This window comes from Salvelinus namaycush, chromosome 7 (genome assembly GCF_016432855.1).
Source record: "Salvelinus namaycush isolate Seneca chromosome 7, SaNama_1.0, whole genome shotgun sequence".
NCBI lineage: Eukaryota > Metazoa > Chordata > Actinopteri > Salmoniformes > Salmonidae > Salvelinus > Salvelinus namaycush.
In genome coordinates, this window is record NC_052313.1 from 51,083,859 (window position 1) to 51,103,453 (window position 19,595).

At 45.6% G+C, this 19,595-nt stretch overlaps 1 protein-coding gene across 1 annotated transcript in view; it reads left to right on the forward strand.

Moving 5' to 3' along the window:
* Positions 1 to 665: 665 nt before the first annotated feature.
* Positions 666 to 19,595, forward strand: part of LOC120050817 (dynein regulatory complex protein 11-like) — a 47,939-nt gene continuing 29,009 nt past the window's right edge. Inside the window, exons 1-9 of the mRNA XM_038997348.1 lie at positions 666 to 688; positions 1,247 to 1,574; positions 1,760 to 1,882; positions 2,524 to 2,718; positions 4,711 to 4,782; positions 6,525 to 6,733; positions 9,616 to 9,700; positions 9,796 to 9,951; positions 14,469 to 14,544. Coding sequence (XP_038853276.1) covers positions 666 to 688; positions 1,247 to 1,574; positions 1,760 to 1,882; positions 2,524 to 2,718; positions 4,711 to 4,782; positions 6,525 to 6,733; positions 9,616 to 9,700; positions 9,796 to 9,951; positions 14,469 to 14,544 — 1,267 coding nt within the window. The remainder of the gene's footprint in view (positions 689 to 1,246; positions 1,575 to 1,759; positions 1,883 to 2,523; positions 2,719 to 4,710; positions 4,783 to 6,524; positions 6,734 to 9,615; positions 9,701 to 9,795; positions 9,952 to 14,468; positions 14,545 to 19,595) is intronic.

Below are 19,595 nucleotides of genomic sequence, written 5' to 3' on the forward strand. Positions count from 1 at the left end.
TTGTTGCTGAGACTTTTCCTGCACCGCAGGAAATGCAGGTGAGCTTTGTGATTCACATAAATGAACTGAAAACCCACATTAACACACTGTTATATTAACAGTATTGCACTTTTCATGTAGTCTACTTTTGCCCAGCTGAAAGCAAGATTATGGACTAAATGTTAAAATCTGTCAAAATCCTGTTGCTGTTGGTTTATTTTGCTGTGACAATATAGGTCAAATTAAGATCCTACATCTGTAGGCCTATAATGGTTATTTATTGATGGCTGTTAGGGAGTGACATTAGGGATATCTAGCGGCCATTTTTGTTTTCTTCTATAGCATTGATAGGTCTATGTGTCAAACTCTAATTTTTACTACAGCTATGCCTGGGTAGGAAGGTATTTTTATACCTACAGTAAATATCAACTATGACCAAGAAGACAAGTGCACCCCTCTCATTCCCAGGTGTTTTAGCCAGGTGGTGTTAGGCTTGTTTGAAGGTTTTGACTGACAGATCACCTGCCAGTTACTGCATGACAAAGAGAGGGTTATTGACAATCTAGTTCAAAGTGCAAGAAATAGGTGTTAGTATCCTTCAATCCTTTTAATGGTACTTATCAGACATTACTTGGAGAGATAGCTCTGCCAAGGACAGCTATCCTGAAGCAGGTGACGGTTCTACCATGGCCTTTGTCCATCCAGAAAAGTAAGAGAGAAAAGTGATAAAGAGCCAGAAATAGTAAGAAAGAGAACCCTCCCCTCGAAATATGTCCAGTGAAATTGATCTAGATGGCTTAGTTAGTCTGGTCCATCACGTTTCCATCCACATACGATATGCCCTTCTCCTTCGCTCTCCCTTCTCCTCCTCCTTCACTCTCCCTTCTCCTTCTCTTTCCCCTTCTCCTCCTTCCCCTTCTCCTTCTGTGTCCCCTTCACCTTCTCTCTCCTCCTGTTCTTTCTCCTTCCCCTCCTCCTCTATCTCCTCCTCTTTCCCCTTCGCTCTCCCTTCTCCTCCTTCACTCTCCCTTCTCCTTCTCTTTCCCCTTCTCCTTCAGTTTCCCCTTCACCTTCTCTCTCCTCCTGTTTGTTCTCATTCACCTCCTCCCCCTCCTCCTCTTTCCCCTTCTCCTTCTGTTTCCCCTTCACCTTCTCTCTCCTCCTGTTCGTTCTCATTCACCTCCTTCCCCTCCTCCTCTTTCCCCTTCGCTCTCCCTTCTCCTCCTCCTTCACTCTCCCTTCTGCTTCTCTTTTCCCTTCTCCTCAGCTCCTACACCAGGATGTGGGTCCAGGCCCATGGAGCCTTGGAGGACCTCCTGGTGGATGAGCACCCTCCCACTGCCCCTCGGCCACTGAAGGACCGGCTGCAGGTCTTCCAGGGCCTGGCCACCTTCTACCTGAAGTACCTGCAGATCTTCCGCAGCCTGGAGGCTGTCTACGACCAGATAGTTCACCCCCAGAAGAGGCGCATGGTCAGGCACGTGTTGGACGGCGTGATGGGTAGAATCCTGGAGCTCAAGAACGAGATGGTGGAGCTGGAGTTCTCAGAGTTCCACTACTTTGATGATGTGCTGCAGGACCTCAAGCTGACACCTGTGAGTCAGTGGTACTGTACCGGGGACTGAGTGGTAGGACGTGAAGGGGGAATGAGGAAAATGAATTTCTGTATCCTGACAGTCATTTTCAAAGTGTTTGGAACTCACCCCTTTAACTCAGAGATTCTACCTTTTGAATCACACACAACGACAGAAAAATATTTCTGCAATATTATACTTTGCAGGAGGACCTGGAGGTGCCCATTCCTCAGTATTTTGTGAGAGAGAAGATGCATGTGCTGCGGGACAGAGAGAAGATGCTGGCTCATGTCATGGCTAAAGGGGGACACATTGAACAGGTTGAGCAGGTTAGAGAAACACACTATCAGACTCCCTTATGGAAGAAATTATTACAATTGTTACCATGCAATTCATTAAAGAAATACGGTTACCTCAGCTTAGATAGATAGTGTGGATGTAAAATAAAATATAAAACTAAAACATTACTCTAGTCTCACACAGCAGATGCTTCTTCCCCAAGTTGTATGCCTGAGGAGGAGGTTAACATTACTCTAGTCTCACACAGCAGACGCTTCTTCCCCAAGTTGTATGCCTGGGGAGGAGGTTAACATTACTCTAGTCTCACACAGCAGACGCTTCTTCCCCAAGTTGTATGCCTGGGGAGGAGGTTACCATTACTCTAGTCTCACACAGCAGACGCTTCTTCCCCAAGTTGTATGCCTGGGGAGGAGGTTACCATTACTCTAGTCTCACACAGCAGATGCTTCTTCCCCAAGTTGTATGCCTGAGGAGGAGGTTAACATTACTCTAGTCTCACACAGCAGACGCTTCTTCCCCAAGTTGTATGCCTGGGGAGGAGGTTAACATTACTCTAGTCTCACACAGCAGACGCTTCTTCCCCAAGTTGTATGCCTGGGGAGGAGGTTACCATTACTCTCATAGTGTTGAGGTCCTGTCTCTCTTATGTCTATACTGCTGTCTGTGTCAGGAGCTGTCGGTTCAGACCATGTGTCTGGAGGAAGCTGTTCGGGTCCTTCAGGTTTGTGAGCGGGCACGGCAGGGTCGGCTCAGGCATCGCTTCATGAAGGAGATACGGCAGGCTGAGGAAGAGGGGAGCCAGGCCAAGAGCCAAACACCCATCAGCACCCTGGACCCCGACCAGGCTGCCACACGCATTCAGAAGGTAAGGTGTCTATACTTATTGTTTCGTTTCTCATAATTTGTCCACAAACTTTACTTTCAATACCAGGCCTACATTTCCAATAGCTGTTGAACAGTACTGACTGATGTTTTAATACGAGTGAACCACTAAAGACACAACAGTCAGGGAAGCTGATTAACTGGGTTAAAGTATCTGTTCAGTGTTTCCAGATTTCTATGAAATATTACTTATAATTAATTACAACATGAGTGAAATAGTTTTCCTTTTTTATTTATTAAGAATGTTAAAAAGCAGCTTTTCTGTGTTGGAATGGTGTGGGCATTAAAAATATTCATGCAAGTAGACCACTGACTGGCCAGCTCATCCTCAGGATGATGACATCATCCTCTATAAGGAAATAATAAGCATTTTTGAAACGGTCTGTTTGAGATAGAAGTTTGAGTTGGTTTAAAAAAAAAAAGAATCCCCAATTTATGCTTTGTCCACAACTACAAGTATTGGATGAGTTAACAACATTATTTGAGTATGAGTTAACTTTTAAAAGTTAGATTTTCACTGGACATTTACTTTAATATGGTCACAAAGGGTTGTAGTTCATCCCACTCTCTCTAGTTAGAGGGTTGTAGTTCATCACTCTCTCCAGTTAGAGGGTTGTAGCTCAAAGATGGGTAACAGAATACCATCTGTATTAAACCCTGCTATACACTTGGACTGAGTAAAAGTCCATATCGATGGCTGCTTTTACTTTGTATGGAGAAATGGGTCCAAGTGATATAGTTTTCTGCCTGCTTTGCAAAAAGGCACAAGAACTTCATCTCAACAATGTTATCTCAATGTCACCTCTCTGCTGTTGGTTGGTTCAGAACCATAGTACCACCTGTCACCTCTCTGCTGTTGGTTGGTTCAGAACCATAGTACCACCTAGATGTTCTCGTACAGACACCCAGATGTCAAAACGCAGGGTCATCACATTACATGATCAGCAAGGTCATGGAAACGAACACCTACAATTCAGACTCACTTTCAGTTCCCCCCACCATTCTCTCTCATTGGCCCAAGTGTAAACCATCTCTGGCCTAACAAAGCCGCTGGACACATTGCTTTCACGGAGGAATCGGGTGTGTAGATATTTTATGGAGAGGTTGGATCATGTGTCGTTATAATAATGTGGCATGGCTGAGGTAGTGACAGGTGGTTCTGTTGACCTGACCTGTTAGGGTTCATGTTCAGGTCAGAGCGCTGGGTCAATGTTAATCCCTGTCTTGCACAAGGGACAGTATCGATCAAACACTGTTAGACAAACCTGACTTTGTAAGCAGCACCTTGGTAGAACAGGACACTACTTTTATATCAGATGTCACCACCACTGTGACTGATACAGAGGCTCATTCCTCCCTGCAGTAGTGTTGCATTCCTCGTCTATGTCGGTGGGAGATATCATTGGAGCAGACCAGCCAAAGAGAGGGGTCTCTTCCGTGGGGGAAAAAAAGCAGGTGTTATCATGTGTAGCGTCTGTCTCCTGCCTGCCAGCCCCCAGGACCTGAGTGTTTGGCATTTGTCGGGCTCTGCTCAGCTCTCAGCTGTTCATGCAATGCAGTATGGGCATGCTGGTTATAAAATCCCCTTTTGTCTGTCCCCTTGTGTTGTGTTCTACTTGTCTCGTTTTATGTTCTATGTGTGTCTTGTTTTGGGTTCTAGGTATGTCTTTTTGTGTTCTAGGTGTCCTGTTTTTCTGGTGTGTTCTAGGTGTCCTGTGTTGTGTCCTAGCTGTCCTGTTGTTCTGGTGTGTTCTAGGTGTCCTGTTTTTCTGGTGTGTTCTAGGTGTCCTGTGTTGTGTCCTAGCTGTCCTGTTCTTCTGGTGTGTTCTAGGTGTCCTGTGTTGTGTCCTAGCTGTCCTGTTTTTCTGGTGTGTTCTAGGTGTCCTGTGTTGTGTCCTAGCTGTCATGTTTTTCTGGTGTGTTCTAGGTGTCCTGTGTTGTGTCCTAGCTGTCCTGTTGTTCTGGTATGTTCCAGGTTTGGCGGGGCTACAGTCAGAGGAAGAGGACCAGGAGAGAACGGCTGGAGGAGATGATATTCCTGGGAATGGTGGGTGTACTTGTTCACTGTTCTCTCTTCCAGGACTGTGTTGGGTAACAAAGGGGCAGGGTTACTCTGAGTCAGTAAACACAGACTATCACAGACACGTCTGTATTGTGAAGGTCAGCCAATCAGTACCAGTGGTGATAACCAGACAAGCCTTGGTGCCATGGTAACTTTGTTAATCTTCCCTTTGTGCTAAATCTGTTTGTCACTCTCTCTCTCAATTCAATTCAATTTTAATTAAATTTAAGGGGCTTTATTGACATGGGAAACATTGCCTAAGCAAGTGAAATAGATAATAAACAAACGTGAAATAAACAATAAAACAGTAAACATTACACTCACAAAGTTACAAAAGAATAAAAACATTTCAAATGTGATATTATGTCTATATACATTGTTGTAACGATGTGCAAATAGTTAAAGTACAAAAGGGAAATAAATGGTGTTTGTTCTTCACTGGTTGCCCTTTTCTTGTGGCAACAGGTCACAAATCTTGCTGCTGTGATTGGATTGGATTTGGATTCAAATTCTTCGTGGTTCTGTGTAATCTGAGGGAAATATGTGTCTCTAATATGGTCATACATTGGGCAGGAGGTTAGGAAGTGCAGCTCAGTTTCCACCTCATTTTGTGAGCAGTGTGCACATAGGCAGACCTGGCTCTCAAGAGAAGACAGGCTATGGCGACCTTTCTCAATAGCAAGGCTATGCTCATTGAGTCTGTACTTAGTCAAAGCTTTCCTTAATTTTGGGTCAGTCACAGTGGTCAGGTATTCTGCCACTGTTAATTCTTTCCAATGTGTCAAGTAATTATCTTTTTGTTTTCTCATGATATGGTTGGGTCTAATTGTGTTGCTGTCCTGGGGCTCTGTGGGGTGTGTTTGTGTTTGTGAACAGAGCCCCAGGACCAGCTTGCTTAGGGGACTCTTCTCCAGGTTCATCTCTCTGTAGGTGATGGCTTTGTTATGGAAGGTTTGGGAATCACTTCCTTTTAGGTGGTTGTAGAATTGAACGTCTCTTTTCTGGATTTTGATAATTAGCGGGTATCGGCCTAATTCTGCTCTGCATGCATTATATGGTGTTTTACGTTGTACACTGAGGATATTTTTGCAGAATTCTGCATGCAGTCTCAATTTGGTGTTAGTCCCATTTTGTGAATTCTTGGTTGGTGAGCGGACCCCAGACTTCACAACCATAAAGGGCAATGGGTTCAATAACTGATTCAAGTATTTTTAGCCAGATCCTAATTGGTATGTCTAATTGTATGTTCCTTTTGATGGCATAGAAGGCCCTTCTTGCCTTGTCTCTCAGATCGTTCACAGCTTTGTGGAAGTTACTTGTGGTGCTGAAGTTTAGGCTGAGGTATGTATAGGTTTTTGTGTGCTCTAGGACAACGGTGTCTAGATGGAATTTGTATTTGTGGTCCTGGCGACTGGACCTTTTTTGGAACACCATTATTTTGGTCTTACTGAGATTTACTGTCAGGGCCCAGGTCTGGCAGAATCTGTGCAGAAGATCTAGGTGCTGCTGTAGGCCCTCCTCCTTGGTTGGTGACAGAAGCACCAATTCATCAGCAAAGAGTAGACATTTGACTTCCGATTCTAGTAGGGTGATGCCGGGTGCTGCAGACTGTTCTAGTGCCCTCGCCAATTCGTTGATATATATGTTGAAGAGGGTGGGGCTTACGCTGCATCCCTGTCTCGCCCCACTAATCTCTATAGCTGTGTCTGGTCCTTCCTGGTCCTCAGGTCCCTCCAGAGCAGCAGCAGCAGAGGCCCAGCGTGGCCCAGCTGAAGGCCCAGCAGGTGGAGACGACTCGCAGGCTGGTCCAGGAGGAGAATGAGGCTGAGTACCAGAGGGCCCTGGTCAGCATCAAGGAGTCTGTGCGTGCCATGGACGGCCCTGACCTACGGGAAACCCTGCAAGAGCAGATCAGACAGTGGTTTATCGAGTGCCGGTGAGACAGGCAGGCAACGGGAAGTCTGTCTTCTTTCACAGTAGCTGTATCTTTTTTGTGTTATCTTCTCTCTCTCCCAACCTAACTCCTCCCTCTTTCACTGCCATGTCTCTGAGGTTATCACACCCATAGACTCTTCCTGGCTCCTGCAAAACCCTTCACCACCAGTATGTATCTATCCCTGTTCGTGTCATGAAGAGGAGGTTGGAATGGAAAAGGGGGGAGGACAAGATTAAAAACAGAGTGTTAGTGTGAGGCCTAATGTCTGTTAGGTGCAGGATATGGCTGGAGGAAAGGAGTCACAGTCAGTGGCTATGTGTGTCTTCCCTCTATGTGTGTCTTCCCTCTATGTGTGTCTTCCACTCTATGTGTGTCTTCCCCTCTAGGTGTGTCTTCCCCTCTAGGTGTGTCTTCCCTCTGTGTGTGTCTTCCCTCTATGTGTGTCTTCCCTCTATGTGTGTCTTCCCTCTATGTGTGTCTCCCCTCTATGTGTGTCTTCCCTCTATGTGTGTCTTCCCTCTATGTGTGTCTTCCCTCTATGTGTGTCTTCCCTCTATGTGTGTCTTCCCCTCTATGTGTGTCTTCCCCTCTATGTGTGTCTTCCCCTCTATGTGTGTCTTCCCCTCTATGTGTGTCTTCCCCTCTATGTGTGTCTTCCCCTCTATGTGTGTCTTCCCCTCTATGTGTGTCTTCCCCTCTATGTGTGTCTTCCCCTCTATGTGTGTCTTCCCCTCTATGTGTGTCTTCCCCTCTATGTGTGTCTTCCCCTCCATGTGTGTCTTCCCCTCTATGTGTGTCTTCCCCTCCATGTGTGTCTTCCCCTCTATGTGTGTCTTCCGTGTGTCTTCCCCTCTATGTGTGTCTTCCACTCTATGTGTGTCTTCCACTCTGTGTGTCTTCCCCTCTATGTGTCTTCCCCTCTATGTGTGTCTTCCCCTCCATGTGTGTCTTCCCCTCCATGTGTGTCTTCCACTCTATGTGTGTCTTCCCTCTGTGTGTGTCTTCCCCTCCATGTGTGTCTTCCCTCTATGTGTGTCTTCCCTCTATGTGTGTCTTCCCTCTATGTGTGTCTTCCCTCTATGTGTGTCTTCCCTCTGTGTGTGTCTTCCCCTCTATGTGTGTCTTCCCTCTGTGTGTGTCTTCCCCTCTATGTGTGTCTTCCCCTCTATGTGTGTCTTCCCCTCCATGTGTGTCTTCCCCTCCATGTGTCTTCCCCTCCATGTGTCTTCCCCTCTATGTGTCTTCCCCTCTGTGTGTCTTCCCCTCTGTGTGTCTTCCCCTCTGTGTGTCTTCCCCTCTATGTGTGTCTTCCCTCTATGTGTGTGTCTTCCCTCCATGTGTGTGTCTTCCCCTCCATGCTAGCTGCCTATTAGTGCATTCCAGGGTGATCTATGGTTGGCCAGCGGTGGGTGCTGCCTGCCTACCCAGTAGAGCAGGAACAATGGACATAAGTCATCCAGGCTGGGGGCCCTGGAGAGCCCTGGGGGGTGAACAGAGAGAGAACAGCTCCCATGGGTACGAAGCAATGACCCACAATGGCCCTGGCCTCCACATTCAGCCCCAGTGTGCATCCAAAAGGCACCCTATTCCCTAAATAGTGTACTACTTTTGACCAGAGACCTATGGGCCCATTTGGGACGCAACACCAGTGTCTCAGGCTCCAGCCTGGCCTCCACGGCCCTGCCCTCTGCTGTGACCTCGGCTGAGCTGCTGACAACATTATAATCCATCCGTGACGGATGGATGAGGTGGTCACACCCTCCAGGGTAGTCTAAACTCTAAACCCTGTCGGTACAGCTTCCTCAACCTGTCTGATGAGAATCTAAACCCTGTCGGTACAGCTTCCTCAACCTGTCTGATGAGAATCTAAACCCTGTCGGTACAGCTTCCTCAACCTGTCTGATGAGAATCTAAACCATGTCGGTACAGCTTCCTCCACCTGTCTGATGAGAATCTAAACCCTGTCGGTACAGCTTCCTCAACCTGTCTGATGAGAATCTAAACCCTGTCGGTACAGCTTCCTCAACCTGTCTGATGAGAATCTAAACCCTGTCGGTACAGCTTCCTCAACCTGTCTGATGAGAATCTAAACCCTGTCGGTACAGCTTCCTCAACCTGCCTGATGAGAATCTAAACCCTGTCGGTACAGCTTCCTCAACCTGTCTGATGAGAATCTAAACCCTGTCGGTACAGCTTCCTCAACCTGTCTGATGAGAATCTAAACCCTGTCGGTACAGCTTCCTCAACCTGTCTGATGAGAATCTAAACCCTGTCGGTACAGCTTCCTCAACCTGTCTGATGAGAATCTAAACCCTGTCGGTACAGCTTCCTCAACCTGTCTGATGAGAATCTAAACCCTGTCGGTACAGCTTCCTCAACCTGCCTGATGAGAATCTAAACCCTGTCGGTACAGCTTCCTCAACCTGTCTGATGAGAATCTAAACCCTGTCGGTACAGCTTCCTCAACCTGTCTGATGAGAATACAAAAGTTTCGAGGCCAAGAGGAGAGGACCAGATTTGAAGGAAGTTGGAAGCTAAACGTTGGTTCACAGGGTTGCTCTAAGGTTTAGGATAATGAGAGCTGGAAGGGAAGTGGGGATACATAGTTTGGCATTCCGAAGAGCAATTCCTGGTCGGGTGATTATTTTCTCTCCACGTTGAGATAACTGCTCCATGACATGAACCACCCCTAATTAGTGGAAGTATCTGAGGCATTTAGTAAACCATTAGGAGGGTCTGCCCTCTGGTGACCTTGTTGGAGGTCTGCCATCTAACTCTGACATAGTACAATTCATCAAGAATGATATATCTGTAATGAAAATGATCATTTAAGAACAGGAAGTGTCCCAGATTGTGCCTTTAAAACATGCTATTTATTGTAGAGATGCTACTGGAAAGTTTCCTGACTTCCCCAATGCTGAGGATGGGGGATCAACAGCCATATTTGCACAGAAGACACCTGACCAGGTAGACTAATGACCCATGGTCCTCATCTAACCCACAGACAGTTAACAAACACTCCCTTTCTTTTTCTATGCTCATCTCATTTTTGTTCCTGCTAGGTCGCTGCAGAATTAGCAGTGAAAGAGGAAGAGAAGGAGAAGAAGAGGAAAGACAACATAAATAAAGATAAGAAGGGTGGGAAGGACCGCAAGGATCAGAAGAAAGACAAGAAGTGGAAAAGCAAACAGAAGAAAGGAGGAAAAGAAGAAGGAGAGGTGGGCTCAGACAAGGCTTGGCCAATAGTGGCTCATGTTATTAAACAGACAAGGCTTGGTGGCCAATAGTGGCTCATGTTATTAAACAGACAAGGCTTGGCCAATAGTGGCTCATGTTATTAAACAGACAAGGCTTGGCCAATAGTGGCTCATGTTATTAAACAGACAAGGCTTGGCCAATAGTGGCTCATGTTATTAAACAGACAAGGCTTGGCCAATAGTGGCTCATGTTATTAAACAGACAAGGCTTGGCCAATAGTGGCTCATGTTATTAAACAGACAAGGCTTGGCCAATAGTGGCTCATGTTATTAAACAGACAAGGCTTGGTGGCCAATAGTGGCTCATGTTATTAAACAGACAAGGCTTGGCCAATAGTGGCTCATGTTATTAAACAGACAAGGCTTGGCCAATAGTGGCTCATGTTATTAAACAGACAAGGCTTGGCCAATAGTGGCTCATGTTATTAAACAGACAAGGCTTGGCCAATAGTGGCTCATGTTATTAAACAGACAAGGCTTGGTGGCCAATAGTGGCTCATGTTATTAAACAGACAAGGCTTGGTGGCCAATCGTGGCTCATGTTATTAAACAGACAAGGCTTGGCCAATAGTGGCTCGTGTTATTAAACAGACAAGGCTTGGCCAATAGTGGCTCATGTTATTAAACAGACAAGGCTTGGCCAATAGTGGCTCATGTTATTAAACAGACAAGGCTTGGTGGCCAATAGTGGCTCATGTTATTAAACAGACAAGGCTTGGTGGCCAATAGTGGCTCATGTTATTAAACAGACAAGGCTTGGTGGCCAATAGTGGCTCATGTTATTAAACAGACAAGGCTTGGTGGCCAATAGTGGCTCATGTTATTAAACAGACAAGGCTTGGTGGCCAATAGTGGCTCATGTTATTAAACAGACAAGGCTTGGTGGCCAATAGTGGCTCATGTTATTAAACAGACAAGGCTTGGTGGCCAATAGTGGCTCATGTTATTAAACAGACAAGGCTTGGCCAATAGTGGCTCATGTTCTTAAACAGACAAGGCTTGGCCAATAGTGGCTCATGTTATTAAACAGACAAGGCTTGGCCAATAGTGGCTCATGTTATTAAATAGACAAGACTTGGCCAATAGTGGCTCATGCTATTAAACAGACAAGGCTTGGTGGCCAATAGTGGCTCATGTTATTAAACAGACAAGGCTTGGCCAATAGTGGCTCATGCTATTAAACAGACAAGGCTTGATGGCCAATAGTAGCTTCAGAATTGCTTTATCCAGGCTTTTGATAAGAAGAGCTCAGTTTATTCTCTTCCCCTGAAACATAACTGATCTGAGTCTGACCTTAATTCCATTCTTAAAACAAAGTGAATCATAACTGATCTGAGTCTGACCTTAACGGCATTCTTAAAACAAAGTGAAACATCCAAAACCTTCAGAAGCCCACAGAGTCTCAAAGTCAAACCAGTAGACCGAAAGTGTAAGTGACAGAGTGCTTTTCCTCTTAAGCGAATTGAAGTAGGCGCTTTATTGCAGCCTCTCTCCACCTGTTTTCCTCATGAAGGCCCAATCCCACTGGACGTGCACAATTAAGACCATCAAATACACCTCCGCTACTAAATCAGAGGCTAAGCGGTAGAGCTTTGTCCCATGGTCTTCTCAGATGATTGAGGGTGTGGTGGAACGATAGAGATGTTTACTGCTGAAGACTGTGAAGAATCTGTGAGGAAATGTTTCTGATTTCAGTCAAGTGTTCCTCAAAATGGTTTGTTCAAGCCAAGGATTCAGTTCCAGTCCACATCCCCCTTGCATGAACATACCCTGTGGAACAACAATATGTCCTCGTTGTCCCACATCAAGCCAATGAAACTAAGGGCTATATTCATTCTGTATCGCTGAAGCGTTACAGATTACGCAATACAAATGTAAAGGTAAATTCCTATGTGACATGTGCAGCGTTTATTGTGAATGAAGGCTCAGCTAATGCTGGAACATTGGCTTTAAATTTAAATCACTCTGTAACACTGTATTTCCTGGATACGGATTGAATAGAGCACTAAGATTATTCATGACTATTTTGTTGAATGACTTCTATGACTATAAATCTCTTATTGAAGTAGCTAATATGTGTTCCTGAACAGAATAGCAATAGCTATTGGATAAGGAGGTCACTTGTTTTCAATCAAAGTCTATTTAACCGGGTTTACCGTACAGTCCTGGACATCCGGTTACAGAGTTTGCTTGAATAGGGCTCTTAGAATAGCTGTGATGATGGTTGAGGGTGATAATGTAGGATTAAAGCCATAAGAACTGAGATGTTCAGGAGAACAGAGCTGAGGCTTGGCAGAGCTTCTCTCCTTTGTAGTTGGGAGTCACTTTAGCCTCTCAGACAGAATGGCACAGTGTGCTTCTGAGTGAGGTGTGTGATTAAACTAGCACTCTGCAGTCTGGCATAGAGTCTAAAAGCAGACTGACCGTCTCAGAGATAAAACCAATGTGTCTCAGTCTGTCACTCACGCCTTTACCAGAGACGGATAGAGTTAAAAATGGCATGATACTTCTCGTTTTACAGTATGGCTAATCCTGTACACTGGGGACCTTACAATGTTCTAGAATCAGGATGATGTCATGACTGGTGGTTACCGTGCAACAGAAAGAGGATTACAAGTCCTCACTCATATTGTCTGGCTCTGATCCCACAGACTAGAATGGAAGCATTGTTCACGTAAAAACCAAGAAATGCCCCTTTAATTTGCTGTGGAGGAACATGTCACATCCACCTGACCACAGCTCATGAACCAGAGAAATAGCGTGGCTAGAAGGGGACACACTTTACAGGCTTCGTTCCTGGAGGAGCATTCCAGATGTGCTTGGTATGGGATGGTCGAACTCATCAAATAGACACGTCATCTCTATACTGCTTTCTGTGACGGGCAGTATTACGTCTGTAACGGAGGTTAAGTTACACATTGACTCATGGTGGTGTGAACGGTTATATTTTAAACCCTGTGGTTGTGCCCTGATTTGTTATTGGACTTCTATGGGACTTCCTTAACCTTGTCCTGAACAATCCTGAACAGCCCAACAAAGAGAAACAATGAAGGGTTGTCTATAGATAAACACTGGTTTACCAGGTCACTAAAACCCCCCCCACTCTTAAGCACGATGATCGACATCAGTTCCTCACTACCTGATCCATCTCTATTAAAACCCTAGTACGTTTTCACAGTCCTGAAACGCAACATCTGACATTCGGATCATGCCTGTCCTGGTCCTGGTCCTGGTCCTGGCCCTGGTCCTGGCCCTGGTCCTGGCCCTGGTCCTGGTCCTGGTCCTGGTCCTGGTCCTGGTCCTGGCCCTGGTCCTGGCCCTGGCCCTGGTCCTGGTCCTGGTCCTGGTCCTGGTCCTGGTCGATCCATAAGGACGCTTCCTGCCTCGCACCATGAGTGTCGTCATCCAACATTGGAGCGTATTATGAAGCACTTAAGATTCCTCCAATATTTTCAAATGGATTTCTCCCTCTTTTGGGAGCCATTAAATGCTAATGGAGAAATGTATTAAAGAATGAGAGGTAACATAAAACATGCCATGTCTGAATAACTGATTCCCTTTGAGAACAGCCCCCCCCAGTCCACTCCCTACCTGTCTAGAACTCTCCTGTGTGTGTGCGTGCATGAGCGCGTGTGTTTCCGTATGCGTGCATGTGCAAAGGGACTGGATGTTGATGTAGTTCTATAAGTCATCCACCCAGCATCTCTCTGTCTGCTACTGTTTATCCACATCATCAACGTTAGCATGGATAGTTCTGGATCTGATCTGGTGTCACAGCATGGATAGTTCTGGATCTGACCTGGTGTAACAGCATGGATAGTTCTGGATCTGATCTGGTGTCACAGCATGGATAGTTCTGGATCTGACCTGGTGTAACAGCATGGATAGTTCTGGATCTGATCTGGTGTCACAGCATGGATAGTTCTGGATCTGACCTGGTGTAACAGCTTGGATAGTTCTGGATCTGATCTGGTGTCACAGCATGGATAGTTGGAGCGATGGGTAACGACGCTTTGTGGGTGACTGTTGTTGATGTGTGCAGAAGGTCCCTGGTTCGTGCCCGTGTCGGGGCGAGGGGACGGTTTAAAGTTATACTGTTACAACAGCATGGATAGTTCTGGATCTGACCTGGTGTCACAGCATAGATAGTTCTGGATCTGACCTGGTGTAACAGCACAGCGGAGGGCAGGTCATCTGTAGAGCAGCTTTGAACTCTATCCAAGTCATGTGGAGTCTCTGAAAACCTCAACTCTCTCCACTAAATTAGCCATAAGACCTGAGACCCCTGGCATTACCTTAAACTACAAGGTGCTATTTCCTTTCTGCCTTGCTTAGATTGCATCTATCCTAAAATGCATAGACTATACATAGGACTTTGAGAAAATAATATGGAATTAAACTACTTCTAAAGCTTTAAAACTGTGTCCAGCTGTAATACACGTAATGTAATTGATTGATTCATTTCTTGTCTCTTGAAGGAGGAGGAGAAGGGCTGGAAAATGCCCCCGAGCAACTTCCTCCCAACTGTTGTGGAGGGAAACAAAATGTACAAAGGTGAGTTAGAGAGTAGGTATGAGGACCATAGTAATGTATAAAGGTGAGTTAGAGAGTAGGTATGAGGACCATAGTAATGTACAAAGGTGAGTTAGAGAGTAGGTATGAGGACCATAGTAATGTATAAAGGTGAGTTAGAGAGTAGGTATGAGGACCATAGTAATGTATAAAGGTGAGTTAGAGAGTAGGTATGAGGACCATAGTAATGTATAAAGGTGAGTTAGAGAGTAGGTATGAGGACCATAGTAATGTATAAAGGTGAGTTAGAGAGTAGGTATGAGGACCATAGTAATGTATAAAGGTGAGTTAGAGAGTAGGTATGAGGACCATAGTAATGTATAAAGGTGAGTTAGAGAGTAGGTATGAGGACCATAGTAATGTATAAAGGTGAGTTAGAGAGTAGGTATGAGGACCATAGTAATGTATAAAGGTGAGTTAGAGAGTAGGTATGAGGACCATAGTAATGTATAAAGGTGAGTTAGAGAGTAGGTATGAGGACCATAGTAATGTATAAAGGTGAGTTAGAGAGTAGGTATGAGGACCATAGTAATGTATAAAGGTGAGTTAGAGAGTAGGTATGAGGACCATAGTAATGTATAAAGGTGAGTTAGAGAGTAGGTATGAGGACCATAGTAATGTATAAAGGTGAGTTAGAGAGTAGGTATGAGGACCATAGTAATGTATAAAGGTGAGTTAGAGAGTAGGTATGAGGACCATAGTAATGTATAAAGGTGAGTTAGAGAGTAGGTATGAGGACCATAGTAATGTATAAAGGTGAGTTAGAGAGTAGGTATGAGGACCATAGTAATGTATAAAGGTGAGTTAGAGAGTAGGTATGAGGACCATAGTAATGTATAAAGGTGAGTTAGAAAGTAGGTATGAGGACTATAGTAATGTGGTGATAAGAGGCAGTGATGAACTATTTACACAGCATTGCTAAAGGGTCGAGCTGATAGGCACAGATCTGAAGTCTACCTTCCACAGTGTTTCTCTCTGTGATGGTTCATGATGTCTCACTGAAGACAGCGGTGTATAGTGACAGGAGTCACAGCTTGAGAGGCTAGTGGTTTCTGAATCTTTACCATGGGCCTGTTGTTGGTGTTTTTTGAATCAGTGTGGGACCACAAATCAATCTGATCACCTGACAGACTTCCTGTCTCCCATGGTGCCCTGGGCCCTTAACGAGGACGTGATGCATGCCGCCCAGGCTCCTGTCTCTCAGTGACCCGTGGAGGAGCGTGTGTCCAACCCCCATGTCTGCCTTTACGCAATGACTCAGTGAGGAGCAGTTGGACCTGGAGCCTCCAGATTGTTGTTTCAAGTCAACCACCCTGCTTCCTCCAAATCCAATGGAGATGGATGACTGACTTTGTTTTGGTGTTTTAGCTTTTCGCAGGTTTAGTCATTAGCCCATTTGACAGCTATCCCCTCTTCTGGTTAAGTCAGTTTGACTCTTTCCACATTTTGATAGGCGACCAAGGGAGATTTCAACAGAATGGTGAGTACTGAAGTCTGTGTTGACTGACTCCAGCTCTCCCCTAATGGAGAAACAATGCAGAGAAATGACAGAAGCTGCTGCTTCCCTCCTGTTGCTGCCAGATACAGGTCAGACATCCAGGAGTAACTCCACCTATCTCAAAAAGCTGCTGCTTCCCTCCTGTTGCTGCCAGATACAGGTCAGACATCCAGGAGTAACTCCACCTATCGCCAAAAGCTGCTGCTTCCCTCCTGTTGCTGCCAGATACAGGTCAGACATCCAGGAGTAACTCCACCTATCTCCAAAAGCTGCTGCTTCCCTCCTGTTGCTGCCAGATACAGGTCAGACATCCAGGAGTAACTCCACCTATCTCCAAAAGCTGATGCTTCCCTCCTGTTGCTGCCAGATACAGGCCAGACATCCAGGAGTAACTCCACCTATCTCAAAAAGCTGCTGCCTCCCTCCTGTTGCTGCCAGATACAGGTCAAACATCCAGGAGTAACTCCACCTATCTCCAAAAGCTGCTGCTTCCCTCCTGTTGCTGCCAGATACAGGTCAAACATCCAGCAGTAACTCCACCTATCTCCAAAAGCTGCTGCTTCCCTCCTGTTGCTGCCAGATACAGGTCAAACATCCAGGAGTAACTCTCCATTTGAGCTCGTCTGGCTTCAATATTTTACTCCTTAAAGACTCAAACCCTTTCAACAACGTTTCAACAACCAGATGAAGCTTCTTGGTCCCGAGTAGGGAGGGATCTCTCTCTCTGGAGGAGTCTGCATCCTCCGACCACATACATCCTGGGTCTCATCACTCCTTTCTCTCCCCCTCTCCCTCCCTTCAGTTAACTTATCTGACCCAGTCACCTGAGGTGGAAGGGTTCTAGGTGGAATGGTGGAATGCTTCTCTGAGGGCAGCATGTGTTATTTGGCTTCTCGCAGGCGGTTCCACTGCTGCACAAACACCCACAAATCACAGAGGGAAATATGCGGGATCAGTCACCACTGCTCTCTGGGCGTGTCTCGAAGGTCTACAGGGTTGGTGCCAAAACAACAAACATTATTCAGAGGAGAAATGGCGTGATTATTATATTACGCAGGCTTATCCCACAAAGCTGTGGGGAGTATTATGGATAGCACAGTAGTTTCATTTAAACGTCTATGAACTCAATAGTTCCATTCTGAATTCCAGGCAGTTTAGTAATTGAAATGGAATTGACTCCCTCTCTGATACAAAGTGACCAGTCAATATCTCGGCTCATTGAACGTTCATGGGCCTGTGATATCCTTGGATGAAAGGTAAGTGAATGAGGCTGAAGGGAAGTGAGTGAATAGTCGCTGTGTGTATATCTGTGCGACAGTGTCGAATTCAGCCCTTTCAAGCTGCTGCGCTACTTCCTAATCTACACAATGAGAGCATTAGAGTCAAATCACTGGGATATCCTGTTGACGTCCCTATGGAGGACAAAGATACAGCCTTCTCAGAGTTCCCAGCTTAATGAGATATGTCATAACAACACAATAACGCCTTTATTCAAAGATACCTATAGTCCAGTTGTAAACACACGTATTCAGAGCAGGTGACCCATGTGGGAATTCAATTGAAGTCACAACATTGGTCTTGCCATCACTGGTTTTACAAACTCCACTTTTTTGGGAGAAGCTCATTGGTCTTTTGATCAGAATCATACTCCAACCAACAGAACCAGCTGGAGAAATCATTACCACGCTGATAGAGACTAACATCTTACTTGTGTCTAACCCTAGTCTGTCAGTGACCGTAGAAGGTCTCTGCTCTGCGTCACCTTTAGTTCAGCATTGAGAGGGTGAAGGAGAGGGTAACAGAACCTACAACCAATAGTCAGTCAGCAGCTGTAGAGTTAGCAGGAAGTCATTATATTCCCAGTCAAAAGTGTTCAATTCTCTCCTCGTTATGATTCACCTCAGAATGTCAACTGGTACAACACAGGGCTTTAGGTTACATTCCTGTTAGAAGCAACACACACACACAGACCTTTGAGATGTAATGAAGACCAGATGCTGGCCCAGCTCTTTACACCTCACCACCTCACCATCACAACGTTTATAACGTTGTGTGTGTGTGTGTGTGTGTGTGTGTGTGTGTGTGTGTGTGTGTGTGTGTGTGTGTGTGTGTGTGTGTGTGTGTGTGTGTGTGTGTGTGTGTGTGTGTGTGTGTGTGTGTGTGTGTGTGTGTGTGTGTGTGTGTGTGTGTGTGTGTGTGTGTGTGCGTGCGTGTGCGTGCGTACAAGGCCATAGAGCAGCTTTGCCTATATCAGGGGCCAGTCTCTCTTATTAGCCCAAACTCGCCCCGGTCTAAGTTAGCTGTAGGTTGACGGCGTCTAGACTCCAACATGAGAGGGGAGTGATTGATTTTGAGGTTTTTATTAGGAGTGACCTCTCCTCTTAGTGCCCCATAGTAAAGAGGAAGGATAGGGACTAAAACACTGCAGTTGGTCCTCCTCCCACTCTCTCTTCTCCCTCTCTTCTCCTCCTCCCTCCTCTCTCTCCCCCTCTCTTCTCCTCCTTTCTCTCTTTCATCATCTCCCTTTAACCTTAGCATTAAAGATCCTAAAACACAGTTTGTCATTAACATTCATAAAGAGCAGAATATAGCTCTTAAACCCATGTAAAACATCCAGCCTGTCAAAGGCCTGATTAAAAATAATAATAATAAACGTCAGGGCGCTTTGTAAACGGTGGTCCTGTCACATCAGCTCTGTTTTATCAGGTGTGTGTAATTGGAAAATGGTTTAATGACTGGCTCGTTAGGTTGATTTAGATGTAATGAAGCGGAAAAGGTGAAGCAAATATTTACCCAGAATTCAATGAGGGTTCAGGTCTATAGGTCCGTTCCTCTGAGAGTTTGTGTTTGTTGGGAAAAAAACGCTTGACTTTCTCGGTAGTGTGAGACTTTGTCATCTTGTCCACACACTAGTCACGGCTAAGTGTTTCATTGAGGTGATAGTTCATTGTGTGCTACTTTATCCTGTTATTTTTGTTTTGTTTTGTTTCCGTCCCTCTCGCTGGGTACTTTTTTTTGTTTATATCACTTTTTTCCCACTACCTCCTCTACTTCCCCCCATACATCCCAGCTGGGCTGCGGGCTTGAAGGGAACCGTGGACGGACAAACCCTGGGAGCGTGATTGGAACTGGAACTCTCTTCCTGTGTGCCCAGGCAAGCCAGAGCCAGCGTCACGGAGCAGCGGTTGGATGTGAACCATGGATATCATTTCAATTTCCTGGCCAGAGGACCGTGCAATAGGAAGCATTCTTTACTTAGTAGACTCACTCTTCCTGTTTGCAGCTCAGCTCAAAACACCTTGTTTTTCCCAGAGTGAACAAGCAGAAGAGAAGGGGGCTCTGTGGTAGAAAGGTGTGCAGCAGCATACTAATGGCTAGATAGATATTGGAACCCGAAGCACATACTGTGGGTGTAGCAGACTGTGGCCCTGGCAAAGGAAAACGCTGGTGATCACACTTCAGCTCTAATCTGTGTCTTTCACCAGGCCAGGTGGTATATATATATATATATATATATGGCCAACACAGTGTATCC